At 51.4% G+C, this 27,979-nt stretch overlaps 2 protein-coding genes across 2 annotated transcripts; one reads left to right on the forward strand and one right to left on the reverse strand.

Moving 5' to 3' along the window:
* Window positions 1-1,101: 1,101 nt before the first annotated feature.
* Rpl19 (ribosomal protein L19) lies at window positions 1,102-5,036 on the forward strand. Its single transcript, XM_013038009.1, has 6 exons — window positions 1,102-1,194; window positions 2,068-2,174; window positions 2,906-3,028; window positions 4,225-4,345; window positions 4,649-4,759; window positions 4,836-5,036. The coding sequence occupies exons 1-6, from the start codon at window positions 1,190-1,192 to the stop codon at window positions 4,957-4,959; spliced, it is 591 nt and encodes a 196-aa protein (XP_012893463.1). The 5' UTR covers window positions 1,102-1,189; the 3' UTR covers window positions 4,960-5,036.
* A 6,862-nt stretch (window positions 5,037-11,898) lies between these two features.
* On the reverse strand, window positions 11,899-27,976 carry Stac2 (SH3 and cysteine rich domain 2). The gene is made up of 11 exons (XM_013038010.1): window positions 27,512-27,976; window positions 18,724-19,030; window positions 18,168-18,265; window positions 17,933-18,023; window positions 16,953-17,065; window positions 16,786-16,858; window positions 16,629-16,690; window positions 14,667-14,764; window positions 14,294-14,345; window positions 13,544-13,681; window positions 11,899-12,731 (listed from the first exon to the last, which is right to left on the reverse strand). The coding sequence occupies exons 1-11, from the start codon at window positions 27,599-27,601 to the stop codon at window positions 12,627-12,629; spliced, it is 1,227 nt and encodes a 408-aa protein (XP_012893464.1). The 5' UTR covers window positions 27,602-27,976; the 3' UTR covers window positions 11,899-12,626.
* Window positions 27,977-27,979: the final 3 nt, after the last annotated feature.

Raw genomic sequence — 27,979 nt, forward strand, 5'->3', positions numbered from 1 at the left:
CCGGTCGTGGGGCTTGAACTCTGGGCCTGGGCGCTGTCCCTCAGCTCTTCAGCTCAAGGCTAGCACTCTACCACTTGAGCCACAGTACCACTTCTGGCATTTTTCTTTTTGCTTATGTGGTGCTGAGGAATCGAACCCAGGGCCTCATGCATGTAAGGCAAGCGCTCTACCACTGAGCCACTTTCCCAGCCCCCCCCCCCCTTTATGATTCTTAAACCCCAAACACTCCCTCTGGTGTTTTGCTTAGGTCATCCAAAGCGATTTGATTTTTTTCCCCTTGATTTTCGACATTTATCCAGTCAGTGCAGGTTTCTGAGGTGTGTGCTACTTGCTAGGTTCTGTGCATGCTGCATTCTGAAGATCGCGGTTCAAAGCCAGCCGGAGGAAGAAGTCGGTGAGGCTCTTTATCCCCCATTAATCACAGAAAAAGCTGGAAGTAGAGCTGTGGCTCCGGTGGTAAGAGTGCTAGTTTGAGCTACAGGAGTTAGTTCAGGGACATCAATCAGGCCCCGAGTTCAAGCCCCAGGACTGGCACATACAAAAAGCCTGCTGTCTTAATGTTTTCTTTTGCAAAGCTTACTTCATGTAACACAAATATTAGAATTAAAGTCCACTTTACAGAGGAGGAAATTCAGGCACCCAGCATCTAAGGATCTAACAAGTGACACAGAAACGTTGTCTTTTGGTGATAGTTTGTGCTCCAGGAGCTCTCACGTAAATAAAAGTTACCTTTACTTGATATCTCTCATTATTCTCTCTTGCTTCGTTCACCACCTTTAATCTAACACAACAACCTTCCACAGAAGGATGAATTTAAACTATTCGGCTAGGCCAAGGGAACCAAACTCCTCCCTCCGCCTGCGCCATCTAGCGTGACTTCCGGCCGGCCTCTACCCACGTGATCAAATATCCTTACTGCGCATGTGTACTGGGAAGTCGGGCTATACCACTTTGTCTTACGGAAGGGGTATTTTTCTGCGCTTTTAAGTTTAAAACCGATTTCGGATACTAGGTTCCTATTATCCCAGGTCATTGGGAAGGATATGAGTGTGGGGGTGGTTTCAGAGGATGAAAGTTTCAGAGGGGAATGAGAACACAAATGGGGATGGATTTGGGCTCTCCCCTTCACAGATAATGGGAGAAGCCAATCAGGAGCGAGTTCTTTCCTTTCGCTGCCGCGGCCGCAGCCATGAGGTGAGGGTGCGCGGGGCTCTGTTCTGAATTGACCCGAGACAGAAGGGGTTGGCGGGGCCGAGTATCATGGTCCAGTATAGAGAAGAGGAAATGCGGGCAAGTCCGAACCGGCGGGTCCGAGAACTTGGGGTAGAAGAGCGCACTAGGCCCGGGCCTGTAGGAGCCGGGGGTGGGCAGAGTCGCGGGAACCGGAGACCCGGAAAGGCCTGCCCCGGCGGCCGCTGCGTCCCGCTCGTGGCAGCGCCGCGTCGGCGACTCCCGGGTAGACCAGAGCCGGCGATGGGGATTAGGCAGTCGGCTCCCCCCGCCCCTCATCCCCAGTTCCCTGGGCGCTCCCAGAGCTGAGCAGATTGTCTGCTACCATGTGACGTGGGACCGGCCTCGCGCAGGCCTCAGGCCCGGGGTGAGGCGACGCGTAGCTTCTGAACGCTTTCCACCTCTTAAGGATGATCAGTTGTAGTTTACGACCGTGACAAAACTTAGTTACGAGGCCAGAAAGCAAAGGAATCTGCCTTCCTGAGTCGATCGCACTAAAACTCAGCCGAATACCAGAGAGGGGATAAACACCACCGCTCCCGTATTACTTTTAACAGAGTTAAAGGTTTGAGGTTCAAGGTTTAATTGGATCTTAAAATCTTCCAATGTGGCATGCTAACACCGTCCGGGGCTTTAACGATGATTTCGATTTTTTTTGGAGATTTATTTGCCCTTAGGAGGAAGTGCATTTAGACTTATGTGTGTGTCTTGATATTTTACTTATTTGTAAACTTTTACCGTATTGAAATACTTGGGAAGGTAAGAGTTCTGTTTGGGAAACCCATTCTTGAGTACCGAGTGACTTCAGGGCTTAATAGGGAACCTTTTGTGTCCCAGTATGCTCAGGCTGCAGAAGAGGCTTGCCTCTAGTGTCCTCCGTTGTGGCAAAAAGAAGGTCTGGTTGGACCCCAATGAGACCAATGAAATCGCCAATGCCAACTCTCGTGAGTATTTTTGTTCTCTGGCTCTTATCCATTTACCTCTTGCCTTGTTAAACATCAAATACATGTACAAACCTCAGCTCATAACCAAAGTGACCTGTCAAAAAATGTTATTCAAAATACAGAACTATCAGAGGTTTCCTGAAGGATAGAGTGGAAGTTAATGCAGTCACTCAATAAACAGGCCTGTTGGCCTATGATTGATTATTCATAGCAGTTAAGCAGATAGCAGTCCTATAAATTGCTCTAAGGCTCCTGCATTGCTTTTACATTATATCAAGGATGATCTTTTAAGTGTACTCGAAAACATTTAAGACATTTATTAAAAGGCAAGGAATCAAGTCGGAGGTTGTGACTCAAGTGGTAGGGGGCCTGTCTACCTCTAACATGGGTCCCTGAGTTCAAACTCTAGTAAAGGTTCCCCCACCCCTTCAGTCCTTGAGTTTTAACTGGGCACTGTCTCTGAACCTTTTTTTTTTTTTTTTCTTCCTCAGGGCTAATGGCCCACCATTTGAGCCACATTTCCACTTCTATCTTGTTCGGAGTAGTTTGTTGGAGATAGTGGAATCGGATAAACATTCCTTGCTTTGAACCATGACCCTCAGAGCTCAGCCTCCTGAGTTGCTAGGATTATAGGAAGCCACCCGTTCCCAATAAAGTTTTAAAAAAGAATAAATTTCAAGATTTTTCAGACTATAGGGTCTCCACTCTGATTGTGTACTGTGCTTTCCCAGGTCAGCAGATCCGGAAGCTGATCAAAGATGGGCTGATCATTCGCAAGCCTGTGACTGTCCACTCCCGGGCTCGATGCCGGAAAAACACCTTGGCTCGCCGAAAGGGTAGACATATGGGTATAGGTAAGCATGATTTTTATTTCTACCTATGACTTAAAGTGTACAAGACGGGGTGGGGGGCATAGCTATGTGCTAGAGTCCTGGGTTTGATCCCCAGCAAAATTAAAACTCAAGTACATTCGGGATCTATTTTGTGTTGTGTTCTTTTCTTATCACTTGGCCATGGTATTTGATTGTGTTCTTTGTATGTATATGAACACATTGGAATTGACAATATTCTTGGTAAAATCCCTGTGTTATGCTGAACTGGGTATTTGAATAATGGTTTTATGAAACTACTTTGTAATGTCAGGATGGTTTCAGAAGAATGAAGATCACTTCCAGCTTATTGTGCTGCCCTGGTGTGGGTCCAGTGTGGTGGTATACAATCTGTAATTGATCTCAGCACTGGGAAGGAGACTTCAGAGAAAGATCTAGTTCTAGGCCAGCCTGAGCTATGTAGTAAGACCCTATCTCTGACATGTTATCTTTATTTTTGGTTCTGGTCCTGGAGCTTGAACTCAGGGCCTGTCCCTGAACTCTTGCCTTATGGCTAACACTTTTTTTGTGTGTGAGTTTTATATGTCTTTATCATGATCTTTTTTTTTTTTAACCTGTGAAAATATGGTACCCAGGGGTTACAATTACATGGGCAAGATAATGAGTACATTTTTTGCAAGGCAAGGGTTCGACCACTGAGCCACCTTCCCAGCCCTGAGTACATTTTTTTATCAAGCATTGTTGCCTCCTTTGTTTCCCCGCTACCTTTCCTATCTCCCACCCACCCACTCCCACCCCAGGCTAGCACACTGTTATTTAAGCCACAGTTCCACTTCGGTTTTTGGTTTAACTGGGAATAAGAGTTTCATAGGCTTTCCTGTCTGGATTGGTTTTGAACTGTAGCTGAGATTATAGGTATGAACCACTGGCCCCCAACTCCAGAAGAAAACTTTTTTAAGTTGCCTTGTGTTTCCTAAAACCCAAGGAAATTAAACTAGAGGGAGTGGTACCACTCAAATGGTAATAAACTCAAGTATTGTCGAAATATTTTTCAGTAAGTGAAAGAAGCTAAATACTTAGAATCAGCATCTGTCAAATGGATGTAATACTGCTTAAATGAGACTACAGGTTCATTGTGGACCCTTCAGGTAGTTTCAGTAACTGAAGCTTCAAGGGGTCTAATTAACATCAGATAATATTCCTGACTCCTTTCCCTACAGGGAAGCGAAAGGGTACAGCCAACGCTCGCATGCCAGAGAAGGTGACCTGGATGAGGAGGATGAGGATTCTGCGAAGGCTGCTGAGGAGATACCGTGAATCTAAGAAGATTGACCGCCACATGTGAGCTTACCCTCCAACTAAGACCCATTCGTTGCCTTAATGGTTCACTTTTTGCACAGAGCTCTGTCTCAGTGGCCTTGGGAATGGGCCTTTCCAAGGTCTGTTTTTCTTTGTCATCCCCACTTTTGTGCATGCCATCAGCTAACCTAAAATTGAATTTATTTGCAAATCAAATTCTGCTTAGGAACTGTACTAAAAGTCTGAGTTTGGTAAATGTGATACAAAATAAACGTTAAAGCTTAGTGGCCTGGGATGGAGAAGTCCACAGAAGCCCACTTCTGATGTCATTGTTGTGCCCTGCAGGTATCACAGCCTGTACCTGAAGGTTAAGGGGAACGTGTTCAAAAACAAGCGCATTCTCATGGAACACATTCACAAGCTGAAGGCAGACAAGGCCCGCAAGAAACTCCTGGCGTAAGTTGAAGTCTAAGGTTATACTTCAGCTTCTCCAACAGGTCTTTCCAAACTAACCATCTTTTTTCTCTCTCAGTGACCAGGCTGAGGCTCGCAGGTCTAAGACCAAGGAAGCCCGCAAGCGTCGGGAGGAGCGTCTTCAGGCCAAGAAGGAAGAGATCATCAAGACTCTATCTAAGGAGGAAGAGACCAAGAAATGAAGCTTCCCTCTCATGTGTGTACATAGTGGCCTCTGATTACACAGATCAGTCGTTGAAATAAAACAAGCCTTTATCTTGTTTCCTCTCTACTGGTTGCAAAATTTCTGGCTTTAATGAGTATTCAGAGCTGATTTCATCTTCAGAGCTAGCCATACCAGGCTTGCGGGGTAGTCTTTTTCCCAATTAGTCCATTTCCTTTTGACTTCAACTTCAAGAGAGATATCTTTGGTCTTGCCTTACTGGGATGCAGGGCCATCTTGGGAGGTAGGCAAAGATTGGCCGTTTAGCCCAATCCTCCAAGATAACAATGCTGGGAATATCCTCTGGCCCATCATAGTTGTATACATCTACAGTCCTAGCACTAGGGGAGCTGGGACAGGAGGATGAATACAACACTGTCTAAATGGTGCCTAGAAAAAGTGTGCTTCTTAACTGCACTCTAAGGCCTACACTTGAAATCTACTGTTCTAGGATTCTCCTAGACAGTAGGGGATTATTACTGTACTCATCCAGAAATGGACTACTTAAGATGTCTAAACAGGTATAATTTATTAAGGTGTTCTTACTTAAGCAACCCATCTTACAAACTTGCTTCTTACTAAAAGGTTTTTTCCCCCCACCTTGTTTTGTTTTTGGTCATGCTGGGGTTTGAGTTACTATCCAGGTGCTACATATACTACTGATCCCTAATTATTACCTCCAACCCTGATTTTTAAGATGAAGTGATTTTTGGGCTAGATCACAGTTCCCTATTTATGCTTCCTTTGTGTCTGGCATAACATTTGTGTACCACCATTGCCTAGCTTTTTCTGTTGAGATAAATTTTTTTTCAGTCCTGGGCTTGAACTCAGCCTGAGTACTATCCCTTCAAGGCACAGTGTTGAGCCACAGTGTCACTTCTGGTTTTGTGGTAGTTAATTGGAGATAAGAGTCTCACAGACTTTCCTGCCTGGGCTGCTTTGGATTTTTTGTTTGTTTTGTTTTTGAACTCTGGGCCTGGGTGCTGTCCCTGAGTTCTTCAGCTCAAGGTGAGCACTACCATTTGAGCCACAGTGCCACACTTTCAGTTTTCTGAGTGGTTTATTGAAAATGAGTGTCATGACATTTCCTGCCTTGGCTGGCTTTGAACCGAGATCTTCAGATCTCAGCCTCTTGAGTAGCTAGGATTACAGGTGTGAGCCACCAGCGCCTAGTCAAGATGATTCTTAAAACTTGCTCTGGATAGTCTTGGACCACCACCTTCTGTTTCTAGCTCCCAAGTATCTAGGATTACAGACAGGCCACCAGTGTCTGTTGACCTGAGTTCAATCTTTACCCTAGTTTATGACCAACTTGTTGGTCACTAAGACCTCATCCAGCAGGAATTGGAATACAGGCATGTCAGTCTCATTAAAGTTGCTTATGTCTGTTAATGAATTTTTTCTGCTGTTAGCAGGAAGTGGTTTTATTTTCCCCACTTAACTGGTAGTGACAACTCCAATAATTTTTTCAATAAAAATCTGCTTTGTGAGCCAAGTACTTGTAAGTACATTACATCGACTTCCATTGATTCCATACTGAAGTAAGGTCACCATTTCCACTTGTGGATCTATAAGTTTTACAGAGCCTGAACTAAGATAGGAGTGGAGTAGACACTGAAGGTGAAAGCAGTCACAAGCGTAAGCCTCTAAGCCTTGGAAGTATAAGGCACAAACTAATCAGGGTAGGGAGGGGGAGAGGAAGAGTAGCTGAGTGGCAATAAGGGCCATATATCTTGTGGAAGAGGTCTCAGGCAGCTACATGTGAGTGTTATAACTTGGACTGACTTTGGGGAGAAAATTGGGCCAAGGGGCACCTGCTTAGTATAATAAAGCACATCTTGACCATGTGTATGCCCTTCCTGGTTACCTCCCTGCTCCCCATCTTCTGGGAATGCTTAGAATAACCAGCAGCAGTATTCTGACATGTGCAGGGTACATGGAATAGACAGGTCTGAAGTGGCATTGGGACTAGCAGACTCCTCAGCTCCATAATCCCTATCCAGGTGGAGAAGACTGGGAATCCTAGACTTAAAACATCCAAAGGATCCACTCACACTACCACCCATGGGCATCAGGCAAGGAACTCCCTTGTCCACTAGAGCAGCCTGTGTGCTCCCACGCCCCCCCCCCCCCTTCCCAGTCGTGGAGCTTGAACTCTGGGCCTGGATGCTGTCCCTCAGCTCAAGGCGAGCACTCTACCGCTTGAGCCACAGCACCACTTCCAGTTTTCTAGTGGTTAATTGGAGATAAGAGTCTCAGGGACTTTTCTGCCCGGGTTGGCTTTGAACCATGATCCTCAGATCTCAGCCTCAGTAGCTAGTATTACAAGTGTGAGCCACCAGCGCCTGGCCCTGTGTGCTCTTTATCCATGGGCTTCTTGCTCTAAATCTTTGCCTTCCTAAGTGGAAACATTGAGGCCCAGAAGGGGAAAGGCCATAGCCAAATAGCATCTCGATGTGGGGAAATGTCTTTGCCAGGTTTGAATTAGAGAGAAAGGGTGTTGGAGACCAGCCCACCCCATCTTCAGTAGAGAACAAGGTACTCCAAGCACTGGACATTCACAGGCCCTGAGCTTATGGCCAGTTCCACCCTGGGCCAGGAGATGGTGCTGTTCACTCACAGGTCACTATGGGTGTACATAGTCCTCTCTGGGGCTTTTTGTTTGGTTCATTAGCAATTGGGTTTTTTGTTTTTGGAAGGTTTAGGATGGGCTGTGTTGAGAGAGCTGCCTTTCAGAAGCTTTGAGTCACTCTTCTTCTTCCATACATGTCAGAACTCTTGTTCTATCACTGCTACCTACACCCTAGCCCCATGTTACTTTTCTGAACCTTACCTACTACTGGTTGGCTAACACCCTAAGTAAGCCATATGGCCTCCAACCCCTTTCTAGAGCAGTGCTTTGGATGGGAGTGAGGAGTGTTCAAATCCCAGGAGGCCTCAAACAGAAAGAATTATATAGGGGCATCTTGTCTAGAGCTTAGAGCTTCATGAAGATCCAGTTGAAGGATGTACTTGGGGCTAGGGGTACAGCTCAATGGTAGAGTGTGTGCTTAGTACAAACAAGGCTCTGTATTCTATCTCCAGTACACAACTCCCCCCACCCCCCAAAAAGGTGTATCTTTTCAAAAGCCTACAACTGACCTCATAATTCATACTTTTCCAAGGGGTTCACTGTCCACCAAGAGACACTCTGAACAAGCCCAACTTATATCTCAATGAGGAAATGAGGCCCTATGAGCCAATGACTCACCAGAATTTGTGTTGCCTGCCCACTAGTATCACCTGAGTCCAGCTCTGGGTCACCAGCTGTAGGAGGGTGTGACTCAGAGCGGACACTGTGAAGGCATGCAGTTGGGCTGGGAGCTAAGAAAGGGCTATGAGGAATTTGGCCTCCTTTCTATAGCTGAGACAGGGACTAGAGACAGGCTAGACATCCCCAGAGGCATTCCTTCAGCAGGTCCTGTAGCTGATTCAAGCCCTGGGTGGCAATGGGATGAAGAAGGCCAAAGGAGTTGAAAGGAGTAGGCTAGGATAGGTGGGAACCGAGCGCTGGTGGCTCACGCCTGTTATACTAGCTACTCAGGATACTGAGATCTGAGGATTCCTTGAAGAAAAAAGCCAAGTGAGAGTTTAGCTGAGTTCAAGCCCTAGTATTGGCACACATACAAAAGATGGGTGGGGTTGCATGGAGGGGCTTCCTATGCCTTGCTCTACCTCACTATCTATAGTCTCTGTCCCTTGTCTGGCTCCCAGACTCTCTTTTTTGCACCTCTACCTGAGTCAGAGTATCATTTACCCAGCATATTGCAAGCAAATGAGGTGAAAATCAGGCTGGGGTGGGGGTGAAGGGCAAGTGTAGGTCAGAGAGCAGAGACAAATGGTAGATGTCCTACCAGAGGGTTCCTGGACATTCTCTGCTTTAGGCCAATGCTGTTGTGGGTCCAAATCCCTAAGAGTAGGCACAGAGGCAGGCAGCAGGGGCTACTCTGGGGATACCAGCTGTTCCCAGCCCTTAGGCTAGGAACATGCTGTCAGCCACCAGAAAAAGCTGCTGTGCTCAGCAGTGCAGCAAACAGGCTGGGGAGGAGGAGGGTCCAGACCAGCTGCTGGCTAGTGGCAGACTCTGGGCGAGCAGAGGCGTGGCTACAAGAGTTTTGCTGTTTCCAGTGAGGTGGGAGATCCATCCCTGGAGCCCTGTCTCTAGCTCCATCTTGGTGATTTAAGGCATTGAAGGACTCAGGTCAGGACAACAGCTGAACTGAAGGGAAAAAGTGGTTTCTATTGACAGTCATTGCCAGGCACCTGTGCCTCGGGCCTGTAATCCTAACTACTTAGGAGGCTGAGATCTGAGAATTATGATTCCAAGCCAGCCTGGGCAGGAACAAAGTCTGTGAGATTCTTAATCTCCAATTAACTAGTAAAAAAAAAAAAGGTAGCATGCCAATCATAAACAGAAAAGCTGAGCAATAAAGTGAAGCCCTCAGTTCAAGTCCCAGGACTAGCACCAAAAAACAAAAACAGTGACCATTGATTTACTCTGTGATAAGTCATTACTGGCTCTGGGCCTCAACGTCCTTGTGTTTGAAAAGGGCAGATTGGTCTTAGCCTTGGATGAACAAACCACTTACCATTTTTATGCCTCAGTATTTTCATCTGTGGAGGGGGTTCAGCAAGGCTTTCTCTATGGAATCATGGAGAGAAATAAAACACAGGAAGTTTGAGGCATGCTTTTTTTTGGGGGGGGTCCGGATGTGGGGCCTGAACTCTGGGCCTGGGTGCTGTCCCTCAGCTCTTCAGCTCAAGGCTAGCGCTCTACCACTTGAGCCACAGCACCACTTTTGGCTTTTTTCTCTTTGCTTATGTGGTGCTGAGGAATCGAACCCAGGGCCTCAGGCATGCAAGGCAAGCGCTCTACCACGGAGCCACCTTCCCAGCCTGTGGCATGCTCCTTTTGGTACAGCAGATGTCTTTATCTGAGTTCCCCTCTCTATGAGAGTCTCCTTTTTTTTTCCTGCCCCAGGACTGAGGCTTGAACTCACAGCTTAGGTGTGATCCTTTAGCTGTTTCTGCTCAAGGCTGGTGCTGTGCCTCTCGACCCACCACAGCTCTACATCCAGTTTTGATGACTAATTGGAGATACAAGTCTCCTGGAATTTCTTGCCGTGGCTGGCTTTGCACTACAATCCTCAGATCTCGCCCTCCAGAGTAACTAGGATTGTAGGCATGAGCCACCAGTGTCCAGCTCTGAGCCTTCAATCTAGGTGAGTGACCCCCCTCCTTTTTTTATTTCCTTCTTCTACTCCCACAGACAGGGATCATAGAAAGGGAGAGGGCTGCCCTCCTCTTCCGACACACACACACACACACACACACACACACACACATCCAATTTTTAGGTCCTTCTCTGGGTGAAGAGCCCCAAAGAAAGCTCAAGGACAGGGACTCAAAGTCTGGCCCCTCCTGCCCTTCCTAACGCAGAGGGTGGGTTCTGGGACCCAGGAAGGGGAGGGGGACACTTGTCAGGAGAGAAAGCCCCTCCCCCTCTGCAGCCTGGCAGCGCCACGGTGCCCTGGCACCCCCACGCAGTCCGCCTCGTGCTCCACCGCTCTCCCCTCCGCCTATAAATAGCCCAGGACGTGCTCGCTGCGTTGGTGACGCGGCTGCCCGAGAGGCGCAGAAGGAGGCCGCTGTGCCGGAGCAGGTGGGCGTCGGGCCGGCTGCGCCAGGCGGGCACGCTCGGCCTCTCACGCCAGGCTCCCGATGACGGGCACGGCTGAGTCACCTCAGGGTCCCAATATCCGCAACTGTCCCCTCTGCCAGCGTTTCTGTCTTGGGGGACCGCGGGGTGAGGCTGATCTTGGGCGGGTACTGCACCCTTCTCTGGCCAGGGCAGGAGGGCCTAGGGTGGGAGGGGCACCCCCTGATGGGCAGGCCGTGACCCAGACACCCCCCCCCCCGTAGAGGCCGGCCCCCTGCTCGACTCAAGTGCACAGCATATGGGGAAAGTGACCGGGGGGGGGGGGGGGGGGGGGGGGGGGGAAAGGGGAGGGGGGCCCATCCCCTCCCCCCAGCCTCCCAAATCACCGCTTCCCCGCCCCCCTTTCTTCAGGTTCCAGAGATCTCCACACCTCCCAGGTCCCACCCTCCATCAGCGGCCCCTGTGGAAGCACCCCCCACCCTTTGCTCCCTACCCCTCCTCCATCTCAGTCAGATGCAGCAAATAGTCAGGCTGGGACAAGAAACATTTAATTAGGAGTCTGGGGGTTTGGCAGTACCCCAGTAGACTCATCATGCAGCCTCATGTACAGTGGGCATTGGGCCCACCCCGGGAGGGTGGCGGGGGGAGGCCTCATGGCAGCAAACAGGGCAGTGTGGCTTGAGCCCCCCTCTGCTGGGGAGAAGTGGGGCAAGGTCTGTGGGATAGAAGAATCTGTGTCACTCTCGCTGTATGGAGGGTGTGACTGAGCCCAGGATGAGTGGCGCTGGGCTGACACAACCGAGGGCACAAGAGGAGGCTCTGAGCTTGGGGGTAAGGGGACTGGCACCAGACAAAAGCAGCCTGCAAGGGAGAGGTCCTTTTCACACTTCCCACTCCATAATAAGGCCTCCTTGCTGCTTCACATCCCAGCCCAGACATCAGTCTGAGCTCTCCACCTTCCCTGTCTACCCCAGGATGTCTTCTCCCAGAGCATTTTGTCCTGGACAAAGAAGACCCAACAAGAGGGGCCCCCCAAAACATCAGTTCTGTGCACTGCAGATTCCAGCAAGAAGGGGTAAGGAAAGTCAGTCCTTTGGGTGGGGCTCCTGGGGGAACTAGAACTGACAATCCCTTGGCTGGCTGTTCCTGGTGACGGAGGGAGTGGAGGACCGACAGTGAAATGGGTGTTGTTTTAACCAAGCATAGGCCAGTATCTTGTTCTTCGTTGGATTTCTGTGTCCAGGATGTTCTTGGACACCCTCTTCTGGTAAACGAAGTTTGACGAGGCTGCTCTGTGGTGATGGGCTTCCTTGAAGAGACAGTCTCCTATTTGTCACCCCCTCCCCAGACCTCAGCCCTTCCGGGTTCTGTCTGCCCAGGTTTCAAGTAATGGGAGAGATTCCTGCAGAACTTTCCTGAGAATTGACGGAGTGATAGAGGTGGTGAGACCAAGAGATGGACTCAGGGCTCTCCTATGGCCCTGAGCCAGGGTAGAGAGCTAAGGGACAGGGATAGGCCCCCTCCCAAAGCCCCATTTGCAAAGGGGCAAACACACATAGACCCAAGCAAAGGCTCTGTGGACAGAGAGGGTGGGTCAGGCATGCAAAGGCATGTGGACAGTCTCTGGAAGACACAGCAAGGATCCTCCCCACGGTAGGACTCAGCATTACAAGGGGACTGGGCGTACCTGGGCTCTGGGTGGACCTACCTTATTCCTTCCCACTTTCTCCTCCCTGCTCCCAAGTCCCAGAGGAGTATCAACCCATTCAAGGGCACCCTGCCCAAGAAATAAACCTTCCTCAGTGCAGAAATTTCCTAAGCTGTGATGGGTGGCGCCTAGGAGAGAGGCAGAGGGAGGAAGGGCATGGCCAGGATGCCTGCTCCCTTCCTGGGCCAGAAGCAAGGGCCAGGCATGGGCAGGGGTGGCATCTGGGTTTTCTTGGCTTCCATCAGATCTCGGTCAGGGCGTCGGCTGGCACCAGGCCCCGTTTCTTGCCACTGCTGACGCGGATGAAGCCGTCAGCATCTTTGCTTCTGCCCACGCCCACACAGATCTGGATGGAAGACACACAGCTGAGGCCTGGCATGATCTACAGCCCTGGCCCAAGTGCTGCAGATGCCCCCAGGGGACCCACTCCCGAGGACAACGGGCCCCATGGGAGATGTGGATGGTGTCTTCTGGGCTGATGGGAGCAGATCCCATGAAGGTGCAGAGTTCAGCATCAGGCCCTGGGCTCAGTGGGCACCAGGAAGCACTTCAGGGCTGACTCTGGAGATTAGCTGGTCCAATGTTCTTCTCTATATCCATTTCTCAGAGGAGGTAACAGAGGGAACAGAGCTTATCCACAATGACACAACAGGCCAGAGGCAGAATCAGCATTAAAACCCAAACTTCTGGGCTTTTGTTTTTTTCTTCTGGTGCCAGTATTGGGGCTTAAACTCGGAGCTTTGGCCTCTCATTTAGCTCTACTACTTGAGCCAAACCTCCACTTTTGGGTTTTTGCTGGTTAACTGACAATAAGCATCTCATGGATGTTTCTGCCCTGGCTGGCTTTGAACTTTGACCCTCAGATTTCAGTCTCCTATGTAGCTAGGATTATAGGTGTGAGCCACCAGCACTCAACAAACTTCTGGACTCAACCCAGTGCTCCTGTGATGCCCCAGTGTCATTCAGCTGCCTGCCTCTATCAATCACCAGCCCTAATTTCCCACAGGGGATGATGGGAGGGCCCTGAAGTCTCTTCACTTCTAACCTGCTTTTCCTCCTGTGTCAGGCCACAAAACCTTTCCCAGGGCACTCTTCCCTGTCTCTGCACTTCTTTCCCATACTCTCAGCAGGGCGTAAGCTAGCACCCCAGGTACCTACCTGGTTCTCCTTCAGGCTCATGTAACCCTGTTCCTTGTTCCCGGAGAAGGGCTGGCAGCAGCGCCAAACATTCTCTCCTGGCCTCACCCGCTGTACAAAATTGGCTGGGAAGAAGCCAACCCGGTCGCCGATCTTGCCCTGGGGATGAGTTTGGCATTGAGCCCCAGTGCTACCCCCATGCCTTCTCTAGACCTAGTTCACACTCAGAGCCAATGCCATTATCCTCCAGATTCTGGGTTGTCATAATTCCAACCTTCAGCTGGTGCTTCTGAGATGGGAAGGGCATGAGCTGATCAGTGGACAAAACTGAGGCAAAGAGAGTCAAACTGTCAGCAAGGCCTCAGGGTTGTTCCTAGGCTTGGCCAGGGCCTGTGGTTAGAAGGGAGGTTGGCTGGGCACCCATGGGCTCACTACTGTAAATCTAGCTACTCTGGAAGCTGAGATCCAGAGATTGCAATTCAAAGTCAGCCCTGGCAGGAAAGTCCATGAGGCTCTCATCTCCAGTTAACTAGCAAAAAGCCAGAAGTAGAGCTGTGGCTCAAGTGATAGAGCACCAGCCTTGAGAAAAGTAAGGGACAGCAGCCAGGCCTTAAGTACTGGCAAAGACAGACAGATAGACAGAAACACACACACACACACACACACACACACACACACACACACACACACACGGAGGTCTCTTTGGGACCCTGAGAAAAGCTGGGGGCAGAGCCTGCCAGAGTCCCTCCATGCCCCATTCTGTCAAGTTACCTTCCACCAATCTTCATTAGAGTCATCCACCAGCATAATCCGGTCTCCAGGCCTGGGGAGGACAGAGCTGGGGTAGCATCTGGGCAACTGGGCACTCTGCATGCCCCTCAGCTGGGAGAGGATATTCAATATTCTTCGAGTGCACTGTGACCATAGGTACAGCAGGCGTTTCTCAAGGACAGCCCAGAAAGGGCTGCACCAGTCACTCTTAAACCCAGGGTAAGTTGGGTGCCCGTCTGGGCTCAGCAGCCTCAAGTGTGCAAGGAGAAGATTCAAGAGAGTCCCCTACCCCATTATGTAGCCAGGGTAACAAGGAATGGGAGGCTGGAATCTGGCAGCTGTACCATGGGGCCCAATCACAGAGAGGACTTACTGTAGAGCCAGGTCATTGTTCTCTTGGGGCATGAACTTGTACAGTGCAACGTAGGAGTACATGGGGCCCACATCCTTCCGCAGGGGCGGCCTGGGGAGCTGAAGGAGAAGCTCTGGGTCAACGGTAAACATCACATTGGTTCTTCCCACTGCCCAGGCATTCTGGGCATGCTTTCCCAAGTAGTCATGAGGTAGGACATGATGGGTCCTATATCAGTGATAGAAGTAAGATCTGCTAGCCAGGCTCTGGTGGCTCATGCCTGTAATTTTAGCTACTCAGGAGGCTAAGATTTGAAGATCATGGTTCAGAGTCAGCTTAGGCAGAAAAATCCCTATAAGACTTTTTTTTTTTTTTTTGCCAGTCTTGGGGCTTGAATTCAGGTCCTGGGCTCTGTCCTTGAGTCTCTCTGCACTCAAGAATAGTGCCTCTACCACTTGAGCCAGTGCCACTACTGGCTTTTTCTTCTTTCATTCATTCTTTCTTTCTTTTTGTGAGTCATGGGGCTTGAATTCTGGGCCTGGGCGCTGTCCCTCAGCTCTTCAGCTCAAGGGGAGTGCTTTACCACTTGAGCCACAACACCACTTCCTGTTTTCTGGTGGTTAATTGGAGATAAGAGTCTCACGGACTTTCCTGCCCTGGCTTTGAACTGTTATCCTCAGATCTCAGCCTCCTGAGTAGCTAGGATTACTGGTGTGAGCCACTGGCACCCGGCTTTTCTTTCTTCCTTCCTTTCCTTCCTTCCTTCCTTCCCTCCCTCCCCCCCTCTCTCTTTCTCTCTCTCTCTCTCTCTCTCTTTCTTTCTTTCTTTTTTGGGTCCTGTCGTGGGGCCTGAACTCTGGGCCTGGACGCTGTCCCTCAGCTCTTCAGCTCAAGGCTAGCGCTCTACCACTTGAGCTACAGTGCCACTTCCGTTGTTTTTATTTTCTTTTTTGCTTATGTGGTGCTGAGGAATTGAACCCAGGGCCTCATGCATGCAAGGCAAGCGCTGTACCACTGAGCCACCTTCCCAGCCCTCTTTCTTTCTTTCTTTCTTTCCTTCCTTCCCTCCCTCCCTCTTTCTTTCTCTCTCTCACTTTCTCTCTCTCTTCTTTTTTTCTTCCAGTCCTGGGGCTTGAGCTCTGGGCCTGGGCACTGTCCCTAAGCTTCTTTTGCTCAAAGTTTGCACTCTACCACTTGAGCCACAGCACCACTTCGGGCTTTTTCTATGTACGTGGTACTGAGGAATTGAATGCAGGGTTTCATGCATGCTAGGCAAGCACTTTACCACTCTACCCTAAGCCACGTTCCTAGCCCCTAGCTTTTTTTGAGTAGTTTACTAGAGATCAGAGTCTCCTGGACTTTCCTACCTGGGCTGGCTTTGAACCTCAGATCTCAGCTGCCTAATTACAGGTGTGCACCTGTAATCTTATCTCCAGTTAACCACAAAAACAAAAAGCAAACCAACCTAAGAAACGGGTAGATTTGTGGCTCAAAATGGTAGAGTGCTAGCCTTGAGTTCAAGCCCCAAGACTGACAAAAAAAAAAAAAAAGACACTCTAGCAAGGTGGTGCACACCTGTAATCCCAGCCCTCAGTAAACTGCAGCTAGCCTGTGCTACATCTCCAGGGCCCTGGTTCAATCCCCAATACTAAACAAACAACAACAAAACCCCTTCTGCCTGCTGTGCTTGTTCACTTTGGAAAGGATGGACTGGGCCTGGGAAGAAAAGACACCTTCTGCCTGCTGCACCCTGAAATTGCCTGCCCTTGTAGGAAGCAGGCAGGGTCAGTGGTGAGAGGGATCTCCTCCACCCCCTGTGCCTCTAACTTTGACATTGCCTGTCCCTGAAGGCTTCAGGTAAGTGAGGGAGCAGTGAATGTTCTTCCCATCTATGGACCAATGACAAGAACAACATGGACAGTGACAACAATGACACCCCTTTCCACTCCCCACTGATGAGGCTCTGGGCCAGCCTGGGCTCACCTGCTGTCCAGGGCTCTTCTCCTCTGGTCCTGAGCCTTCACTCTCAGCTGGAGCTGTAAATACTAGACACACCAGGGTGGGGCCAAGGTATAAAATGGAGGGGAGGAGAGCAGAGCACCCTCCACCATGCCCCTCTGTCCTTCCCACCACAGCTCACCGCTGTCCCCAGGTCCCTCCTCCGAGCTGCGGATGCTGCCTTCCCCATCCTCAGTCAGCTCATCCCGCTCACTCTGGGAAGAGAGAGGAGAGAAGGCTCCGTCGTGGGGTCTACTATCATGTTCAGACATTCCCTCCTCCTGGACTCCCCTTCTGTGCCTACCGTACCAGGCTCCGAGTGGGGGACTCAGATGTGCTGCTGAAGCTGGAGCGGTTCATCAGTGCCAGGGAGGTGCCATAGCGCAGGGTCTCGTAGACTGGGTCCACTTTTCCACTGGTTCCTGTGGAGCATGCACTTTCAAAGGCCTGGCATCAGCTTCCAGTCTGGCTCCTCCCTGAAGGAGCCATTTCTAGTCCTGGTTGCCTGGTCAGGTCCTCTAGCTTAGCACGTTCCAGGCAGAGTCTCCATCTTATGCTTTACCCACCCCTCTAGGACCTCTTCATCCAGTGGTATCCTATGTCCTCCCACAGTGCCCATGCAGAGATCTGGAGCCTTCTTTACTCCTTGTTGCCCTTAGGAACCACAGCTATTTCAGCCCCTAATCCAATATCCTTAGACTCTGCCCACTTCTCTTCATCACCACTGCCTCTAGCCCAATTAAGCTTATCCGACTCTCCTGACAACTGCCATGGCTTCCAACCCAACTCTCTGCCTCTACTCCATCCCCTCCCATCTACACAGCAGCCAGAGGATCACCTAAATCGACCACAAGGCCTGGCATCCTCAGTTCTTCTTTCATTACCTCCCTGCCTCTCGCTGTCTGTCTCAGGCCTCCCTCTGCTCACATGTCTTCCTTGGATCCTTTCATGTTTCCAGGCAGTCTTCCCTGACTGCAGATGGGCACAGAATGCATCTGATTCTCTTTATTCCCTAGTCTCATTTTGAGGCACTCATTGGGTGGTGAGCAATAGAGGATTGGTAGGGTTGTCTACTTCATGTCTAGTTCCTTTGTAGTTCATAAATGCCACCTTCTTCAGAGCTGTGTCCCAGTGTCTAGCATGGTGGCATTCAGCACAAGGGCATCCACAGAAGGGACATGGTAAGAATGCCAAGTAGACAGTGGCCAGTGGGACTCTGGCACTCATCTGAGGAATATATAGACTTCTCATCACACCACTTCTAGCATGGGCCCCAGGGGGACACTTACCAGTGGGTGGGGATTCTCTGCTCATGGCACAGGCTGGTGGTGGCTCGTGCACCAGGAGGGGAGAGCTGAAGTTACGGCGGAAGGAGGTGGACTGTGGCAAGAAGAGGCAGAGGAAGTCATGGCTTATGGAGAGCTTGGCCCTTCCCACAGCTAGGGAAAGCCTCACAGGAAGAACCAGCTTTGAGGGGTTCATTCACTCCTATCTCCATCTGATGCTCCCCCTGCCCCAGCTTACCGTCTTGCCTGGGCATTGCTGGTGAGAGATCTCCTCAGAGCACCAGAGATGGACACTGACTTTACACGTCTTACATCGTAAGCCTTGCTTGGAGTTTCCTGGGAAGAATTTGAGTTCAGTGAGAAGGGCTGGGCAAGGAGCAAAGACGGCCAGTGAGGGCATGAGGAGAGAGCAGAGGTTGGGCATGTCATGCCAGTCTTGGAACTTGGCACCTCTGCCTCATACAGTAACACTTAAAGCCAAGGTGTCTATGAACATAGAGCCACACTGGGCACATGGTCACCTCTCAGGACAATGCATTGATTTATCTTGTGCCACCGGGGATAGAACCCAAAGCCTTATACATATTATGCACCAAGCTACCCTCCAGCCCTTCATGATGCACATTTGTCTATAGAGAGAAACAGAGAGAGGGAGAGGTGTGCGGGGGAGCAAGCACAGTCAACACAATTAGTGCTGGGGGGTCTGTGTAGCAAGACTCCAATATCAGGCTGTTCTACTCTCCACGGCCCACTGGATCCCTTCCCTTTGCCCACCACAGGGCCCAGGTACCTACCTACAATGAGCTGATGGCATAGCTCGCAAGGACTGGCTCTCTTGAAGACATGTTCCTGGAAGCTGTGCAGCCTTACCGGTTTGAGTGGTGCCAGGGGGCGGGGGACAGGGCACGGGGACGGTGCTGGAGTGGGCAGACCTCTGTCTGTGGATGCAGGTGGTGGAGAAGGAGGGGGCAGTGGGGTTGGGGGTGTCAGCAGCACCTCGGTCGGGCACTTGAGTTCAGAGCCCGAGCGAAGGAAGAAGTTCTCCACACTCTTACTGCGGAGGATGGTCTTGAGAGAGAGGGAGCGCTTGAATCGCTGGAGCTGGGAGAAGAAGAAGAAGAGCTGTGAGTGGGAAGCAGTTGGGGGCTGCCCATGGCAGGATTCCTGCAGGGTGTTGCTTGTAGCAGCCAGCCGTGCAGAGGCCTAGAGCCAAGAGGAAGCACTAAGTGAGCCTCCTGTGTTCCAGCTTGCAGGAGCTAGGCAGGTAACCTTCAAGATCTTTAAGGGAGTTCTGTCCAGATGGGTACACAAGGAAGAGTGGTGTAGACTGTGGCAAACCTATAGCTAGGGAATAGTGCCTGGTGTCCTCCAGCCAGTTGAGGCTGGCTGTAAGGCTAGCCAGGTTTACCCACAACCCCCACCTTTCCAAAAGAAATAATTTAGACTTTGTCGAGTGTAGTGATACATGCCTATCATCACAGTACTCAGAAGGCTGATAGGATATATACAAGACCCTGTCTCAAAAGCAAAACAAGCCCGGTGCCGGTGGCTCATGCTTGTAATCCTAGCTACTCAGGAGGCTGAGATCTGAGTATTGAGGTTCAAAGCCAGCTCGGGGAAGGAAAGCCCGTGAGACTCTTATCTCCAATAAACCACTAGAAAACTGGAAGTGGCACTGTGACTAAAGCGGTAGAGCATTCGCCTTGAGCTGAAGAGCGCAGGGACAGAGCCCAAGCCTGAGTTCAAGCCCCATGACCGACCAAAAAAAAAAAAAAAAGCCAGGCGCTGGTGGCTCATGCCTGTAACACTAGCTACGCAGAGGCTGAGATCTGAGGATCACAGTTCAAAGCCAGCCCAGGCAGGGAAATCCGTGAGACTCTTATCTCCAATAAACCACAAGAAAACTGGAAGTGGGCTGGGAAGGTGGCTCAGTGGTAGAGCTCTTGCCTTGCATGCATGAGGCCCTGGGTTCGATTCCTCAGCACCACATAAGCAAAAAGAAAAAAGCCAGAAGTGGCGTGGCTCAAGTGGTAGAGTGCTTGCTAGCCTTGAGCTGAAGAGCTGAGGGACAGCGACCAGGCCCAGAGTTCAAGCCCCACGACCGGACCCAAAACAAAAAACACAAGCCGGGCGCTGGTGGCTCACGCCTGTAATCCTAGCTACTCAGGAGGCTGAGATCTGAGGATCGCGGTTCAAAGCCAGCCCAGGCAGGAGAGACTGTGAGACTCTATCTCCAATAAACCACCAGAAAACCGGAAGTGGCGCTGTAGCTCAAGTGGTAGAGTGCTCGCCTTGAGCTGAAGAGCTGAGGGACAGCGCCCAGGCCCAGAGTTCAAGCCCCACGACCGACCAAAAAAAAAAAACACACACACACAAAAAAAAACTGGAAGTGGCACTGTGGCTCAAGTGGTAGATGGCTAGCCTTGAGCTGAAGAGCTGAGGGACAGTGCCCAGGCCCAGAGTTCAAGCCCCGTGTCCAACAAAAAACCAAAACCAAAACCAAGAAACTATTATTGAAATAGGATAGAAACAACTGAAAAGATTTTCTTTGCTCTTAGCAGAAAATAAAAAAAAAAACTTTCTCTTTTACTTTGCTTTCTTCACTTAATTTTATTTTGGAAATGCATAAGGAGTTTCATCATTCTTTTTTTTTTTTTTTGTCAGTCATGGGGCTTGAACTCTGGGCTTGGGTTTTGTCCCTGAGCTCTTGAGCTCAAGGCAAGCACTCAACCACTTGAGCCATAGCACCACTTCTGGTTTTCTGGTGGTTAACTGGAGATAAGAATCTCACAGGGACTTTCCCGCCCAGGCTGGCTTTGAACTACTATCCTCAGATCTCAGCCCCCTGAGACATGAGCGCCCGGGGCATCATTCTTTTTTTTTTTTTATGGTCACATATCATTTAATTGCCTGAATGAACTATTAGTCAAGTTAAAACAAAACATAGGGACTCCATAGCTTCTACCTGTAATCCTACTCAGAGAGCTGAGATCTGGGGATCAAGTCTAATGACCATTCTCTTTACCTACTCAATACCTTCCCTCTCTGGCCAAGCCAGCTTTTCTGTAGGAAGTCCATGAATAGAACCACTTCCGCCTCCTGTGACCACTGCACCTACTCCAGGACCAATCTGCATTATAGCTCCAATCAGGTTGCACCTGTCATCTACTTTTTTTTTTTTTGGTTGGTCATAAGGCTTGAACTCTGGGCTTGGGCTCTATCCCCGCGCTCTTCAGTTCGAGGCCAGCGCTCTACCACTTGAGCCACAGTGTCACTTCCGGCTTTCTAGTGGTTTATTGGAGATAAGAGTCTCATGGACTTTCCTGCCCTGGCTGGCTTTGAACCTCGATCCTCAGATCTCAGCCTCCTGAATAGCTAGGATTACAGGCATGAGCCTCCCATGCTTAGCTTGTCATCTACTTTTTGTTCCCTCTGGAGACTGTGAGTTCCTCAAGGGCAGGCACTGCCACCTCAAATCCCTATAGAGGGCCTCAATATACAGTAAGGGCTCAGTGTGCCTCTCTTGGATACCTGATGAGCAAGTGGCTGTTTGCCACTTTGTGGGGGGTGGGGAAGTGGGTACGTGCACATGTGTGTGTACGTGCCAGTACTAGGGCTTGAACTCAGGGCCTTAGTTTTTTGTTTTTTTGCTCAAGGCTGGTGCAATACCACTTGAACCACATCTCCACTTCTAGCATTTTGCTAATGATTAATTGGAGATAAGAGTCTCACAGACTTTCCTACCCAGGCTGGCTTTGAACTGTGATCTTCAGATCTCAGCCTTGTGTGTAGCTAGGAGTACAGGAACTAGCATCGGACTCAAGTGGCTTCCATCTTACATGGAGCTCATGTGACCAGAGTTCTGGGTCAATTCGACAGTAAACCTAGCATTCTTTCCACTGCTTACCCACACATAACCTTACTGAGTCTTCCCAGAACAAGATATGGAGGCCTTCCTTCCCAAAGCCTCACCCCTCTTTCCTCCTGTTGGAAGCTGTTTTACCCCCTGCCCACTAGGGATAGAAAAGCAGAGGGGCAGAGGGTGGGGGACAACACAGGTTTGGCTGCAGACAAGGGAGTCTTGGCTAGGGTTTCCAATTGGCATGCCAGGCAGCCTGTGTGTTATGGCTGCCTGCCTGGCACCTGTGCCAAAAAGATGGAAGTAGTGGCCCCTCCAGTGTCTAGGAGGCAGTAGGCAGCAAGATGGAGGGGAAGCAGAGGGGATGTTTGGACATAAGGCAGGCACTAGTGTGCCAGCTGGGAGGCCAGGGCCCTGGGGTGTCTGGCACACTAAATTGCTCAGCTCCTTCCAAGTCCAGCTTCCTGGACAGCACTGTGGGCTTCTTTGTGCATCTGTGAGAATCAGGGCCCTGGGCCCCAGATGCCTGGACACAGGAGTAGAGATAAGGTGCCAGGAAGACAATTAAAGAGAAAACAAATGCCAGGTTAGGTGGTGGCCATTTACGACCAAATATGACTCTACGGGTTTTGATGAGCCCTGAGAGACCAGTAAATCTCCCATTGTTCTGCCCAGGGGTCTCAGACATATAGCACATGGGAGGTTAGACTAGGGAGACATGCTCAGGCAATGATGAGGAAATCAATCTGTTTCCTGAACATAAATCATTCTACTTCCTTTCTATGAATCTCAGTTTCCCCACATCTAAGATAGAAGAGGCAGGATGAGATACTCTCTGGGCAATACAAAACTCTGAGTTCAAATAAACCCAGAGAATGTACATGAGAAGCTGTCTTTGTCAGATCACTAGAATTGAACTAGAACTTTCTATACAGCATCCCGTTAATTTTTTTTTTTTTTTGGTTGGTCGTGGGGCTTGAACTCTGGGCCTGGGAGCTATCCTTGAGCTGAAGAGCTCTACCACTTGAGCCACAGCGCCACTTCCCAACCCATTAATCTCTTTGTGTGTATGTGTGTGTGTGGGGGGGGGAAATCTGAGGCTTGAATTCAGGGCCTGGCTGCCATCCCTTAGTTTTTTGTTTTGTTTTGTTTGCTCAAGTCTAGCATTCTGCCACTTGAGCCTCATCTCCACATCTGGCTTTTAGATGGTTAACGAGATAAGAGGAGTCTCAAGAATTTTTATGCCCGGGCTGGTTTCAAACAGTGATGCTCTGAGCTCAACCCCTTGGGTAGCTAGAATTACAGGCATGAGCCACCAATGCCTGGCTGATGCTCTCCTCTGAGGTTATGACCATTATTGTCCCACTTTTCATATGAGCAACGGAGGCTCAGAGGGCTTAAATCACTTTTGCATGACTAGTCTGGTAACCACTAAGAGTCAGAACTGGAATTTTCACATGGCCCTGGCTGCTGGACCCAAATGACCAAGAGCATCTGTCTGCTCTGGGAGCCACCTGCCATCCTTGCCCTCAGCTGTGCTATAGGCTTGCCCACCAGGTCTGTGAAGGCATTTAGGGCTAGAAGGGGCTTGTGGGCTTGTCCCCCACCTCACCATGTTGCAATGCTCTCCTTTGGATGGCTGTTGGTGACCTCTTGCACACCCTCTCGGGATGGCCATTCTATCTTTGGGCAGCTACAATGTCTTGAAAGCATAGGGCTGAAACCAGCCCCCTTGTGACTTTGGACAAACAACTCCTCTCTTGGCTCCAACAATGATCACTCCCTCTTAGACACATCAGCCCTTCTGATACAGTGATTGTTGTGGAATGAGACTGTAAGCCTCCCCACTCTCCAGCCTGTGCTCTTTCCTGGTATACCCCTCCCTGGATCTCGGTGCCAACAGCCACCTCTGCAGGGTACCAGAGGCCTCTAGAACAGAATGTTCCCCAGCACTAGAGCAGTCTCAACTCTGCCTGCCCACTTCCTGGCTCAGCTGTGGGCCTTACATCCCAGGAGGGCAGAGAAGTAAAAAAAAATGACATGCCACCTGGGGTGGCTGGCAATTGTCTAGGGCTGTGGCCCAGAGGCAAAACAGGGACACCTGTGCCAAGTGGTTTGATGCCTGCCCACTTTAGTGGTATCTGGCTTGGCAACTCCGCTAAATGAGGTATTTCTTGTTCCTGGGTCTCTTAGTCCTGAAGAGGATCTTTCCCCATCTTACCTCTCTCTCTCTCTCTCTCTCTCTCTCTCTATGTTAGTACTGGAGCTTGAACTCGGGGCCTTGCATTCTCACTTAACTCTTTCACCCAAGTCTGGTGCCTTACCATTTGATCCACAGCTCTAGTTCTGGCATTTTTCTGGTTAATGGAAGATAAGCTTCAACAGCAATCCTCAGATCTCAGTCACATGAGTAGCTAGGATTTCAGGTAGGAGGCACCAGTGCCTGGCTTAGCTATTTTTTCGGTATCTCCACTGCCCTGGGACCCATTCCTTGGCATGTACTCTGGCAACTTGGCCTGCACAGACCCTATTCCTTCATATTGTACTTACAGTCTGTCTGACTTGGAGCCTAGGCTACCAGGTCTGTTCTTCGGAACCTGCTCCAGAGCCAGGGGCTGACCTCATCTTCCCCTACCTCGTCACTCCCTGAAGGCCCCTTCTTTCCTCAATTTCCCACAGCCTCTCCTGAAAGGACACTAGGCAGCTGGCAGTGGGTGGAGGCGGATGTGGCGCAAGCTGACTCAGATGACAGAGCTGGCATGGCAGGGTCCTCCCAGGGATGGCATCCAAAAGGGTGATGAGCAGGCCCAGTATAGTAAGATGGCTGGAGACCCAAACTGGAGGAAGATCCACTAAGATCACTGAATTGGTAGGTTACAGGGCTGCAACCCAGACTTAAGAGTCAGGCAGAGGTTGGGCTCAGTCTGGCAAGAAATGCCAGGTGGCACCAAACTAATAAATAAGCCTGGAACGTTAGCTTCATTGCCTCATGGCGTCAGTTCTCTTGTACCCACTTCACACTGAGCTGGAGGGGCAGTAACCATCCCCTTTCTCTTCCATCTCCCTCCCCCTAGAGTACGGGGCCACAAAGCCCTTTGGGTCTGACTGAGCAAGGACCTTGATTTCTCTCCCTGTCCACCTCTGCCTTGCTGAATAGCTTCCCCTGATGTTCCCACAGCCCAGGGTAGTGTGTGTGTGTGTGTGCATGCATGTGTGCGTGCGTACGTGCATGTGTGCACACCAGTGAACTTAGGACCTAGGCACTGTTCTTAAGTCCCCCTGTCCCCCCAGCTCCACTTCTGGCTTTTTGGTGCTTAGTTGGAGATAAGAGTCTCATGGAGGGGGCTGGGAAGGTGGCTCAGTGATAGAGCGCTTGCCTTGCATGCATGAAGCCCTGGGTTCAATTCCTCAGCACCACATAAGCAAAAAGAAAAAAAAGCCAGAAGTGGCGCTGTGGCTCAAGTGGTAGAGCGCTAGCCTTGAGCTGAAGAGCTGAGTGACAGCGCCCAGGCCCAGAGTTCAGGCACCACGACCGGACCCCAAAAAAAAAAAAGAGTCACATGGACTTTTCTGCCCAGGACTAGCTTTGAACCACAATCTCAGTCTCAGCCCTCCTTAGCTAGGATTATAGGCATGATTTGTTGTCATTTTTTAATCTTTCATATGTGTGAAGGGAGTCCAAAGGGCCAGGGCTCCAACTGGCCTGGTACAAAGGGGTCAGGTCAAATGTGCAATCCCTCTCCTACTGTTCCTTGGATCTCTGTGGCTCAGACCCAGAGCTGATGACATTGGAGGGTCCTTGTGTAAGTAGGAGTGAGGCAGGGATCTGCCAGGCCCTGACCCCCGCCTCCCCACACTGCTGAGCTTGCAGCCTGCAGGACTGCTGAGGTGGCACTGCATTCCTGCCTGCCTGCTCGCCTTGGGGAGCTCCTGAGGGACCAGCCGGCCCGAGGAGGCAGACCTTGGAATGGGGAGCCTTGGGAGGCTCCAAGTCCCTGGGAAGCAAGCAGGGAATTGTATGTCTGCCCACGGTGACTACAGGGCAGCCAAAGAGGTCAGGGATATTGGAACTCAGGGTGTGGCTCAACTCCAAGGATTCTGCTTGATAGAAGCTGTCACAAATAACCAGGAACTTATTCACCCCTCCCCCCCCAACACTTCATTCCTTTCCCAGGAGAGATGTGGCTCTATAAGGGGGACTTGATTGTGAAGGGCCAGAGTCTCATTTTCAGAAGGCAGCAGCAGGTCAAGTATACCCTGAAGGCTTGAACATGGAGACCCACTGGGTCTCCTGGTTCAGAGATAGAAAGAAACTGAGAGGCCTCAGCCAGACAGGACTCTAGTCCTGTTCACCTCTCCTTGGTCACTTCCTTGATGACCTTGACCTTGACTTAACCTCTCATTGTGAGTAGCAGTCCCATGGAATGGGGAGAAAAGGGCATCACAGGAAGAGGTCTAGGTAGATGAGCTAGAGGCACTGGACAGCTCAAGACCCCACCCATTTCTGGTCCTCGTGGCTCCTTTCCTTTGGATACCCAGAGCAGGAGGAGAAAAAAAAAAACAACCAAAACAATACAAAACACCAGGAGAGAAGGAAGGAGGTCTTGGCCTGAAGTCTGGGGTGGGGCGTGAGGGGAAGAGGTGCAGGGGGCATCCTGGACACGGCCTCTGCTCTTTTCCATCCCCAGCCCCGCTCAGGTTGCTTCCTGCAGAACTTCTTGGGTACCTAGAACTTGGGGATGGATTAGACAGATTAAGAGAGGAGGGGGGCTGAATGTGAGCACAGGCCTCCCCCACCCCCCTGACTGTCTTTCAATGCCTGGAGTCTGGGCTCCGCCTGTCTTCACTGGGGAATAATTTATTCATTGCGACTCCCGCAGGAGTAACAATCATACATAATTAGGGTTAATTATGACATTCATTAATTAGGATGACTTCTCCTTTTGCTCCTGCCCGCCCTCCTCCCCTCACCCTGCTCCCGGGGTGGGGGTGGGGGGTGGGGCTGCTTTTCTCGCGGCGGCTCCGAAGCCGCAACGACACCCCGGGTCCCTGGCCTGCGACGGGCTGCCCGCGCTGCCGCAGCCCCGGGGCGCCCGCCCGGCGAGCCGCAGCCCCCGGGTCCCCCCGAACCCAACCCGGCGGGGAGCGGGAATCCGAGCCCGCGGTGGGTGCGAGAGAGGCGCGCGGGAACTCAGCACGTAGGGACGCGGAGAGAAACCGCGCGAGAGGCACGCAGAGGACGCCAGGGCAGGGACAGACGGTTGTAGAGACAATTCCCAGAGACGCGACTGAGCGACGGAGCTGCAGACAGGGGTGGCGGCCCCGGGAGGGGGTGCGTCTCGCACGCACACCCGCGCGCGTACACCGGCCCACACCCGCTACACACGGCCACACTCGCTGCGCCTCCGCCGCGCCGCTTCCCTCCAACAAAGCCGAGTTGCGGCCGCCCGGGAGGGGGCGAGGCGCGTCCGCTGCTGCGCGCGTCCCGGCGCGTATGGTCGGGGTGGTGGTGGGGGGAGAGGGTCCTTGACACCCCGCGTCGCGAGCCCACTCCCCTCCCCCGCCCCGCCGCGGCTCGCAGTCTTGGGGATCACGCGGGCGTCCGTGACCCCAAGGCTCCGAAGCCCACGGCGGCCAGCGCATCCCCGGAGGAGAGCGCCCGGCCAGGGGCGCCCCGGGCAGGGGGGGCCAGGCCCGGCGCGCCCCCCTTTCCCCCGACTTGCCTTGGTTTCCTGGAGGGCGGAGACGGTCCCCGGGGGGGTGTGGGTGGCCGCGTCATCCGGCTCGTTCTCCTTCTCGCTCATTTCGGTCATGGTTGTCGGGGGTGGGGGGGAACCGGAGAAGCGAGGGTGCGGAGACCCGACGGCAGGCCGGCCCAGGGCAGGGTGCGGGCGACGGGCGTCTCTACGGGACTCTGAAGCCTTCCTCCAGAGGCTGCCCCCCGAGGAACCCCGGGAGAAACCCGCCCAGGCAGGGCAACCCCCCCAGCCCCGGGCTCTGGTGGAGAAAGTTGCCGAGGTGGCGAGTGCGGGGAGCCGCGGGAGACGGACGACCCCCGGCCGAGAGGACCGAGGGTCCGCAGAGGAGGCTGCTCACCGCCGAAGGAGGGGGGAAGCGGGGATGCGGGGATGAGCCGAAGGAAGGAGCGACGGAGCTGTCCGTGTCCGGCCCGCTCCGCCGTCCTCTGCGCC

This window comes from Dipodomys ordii, unplaced genomic scaffold, assembly GCF_000151885.1.
Source record: "Dipodomys ordii isolate 6190 unplaced genomic scaffold, Dord_2.0 Scaffold7, whole genome shotgun sequence".
NCBI lineage: Eukaryota > Metazoa > Chordata > Mammalia > Rodentia > Heteromyidae > Dipodomys > Dipodomys ordii.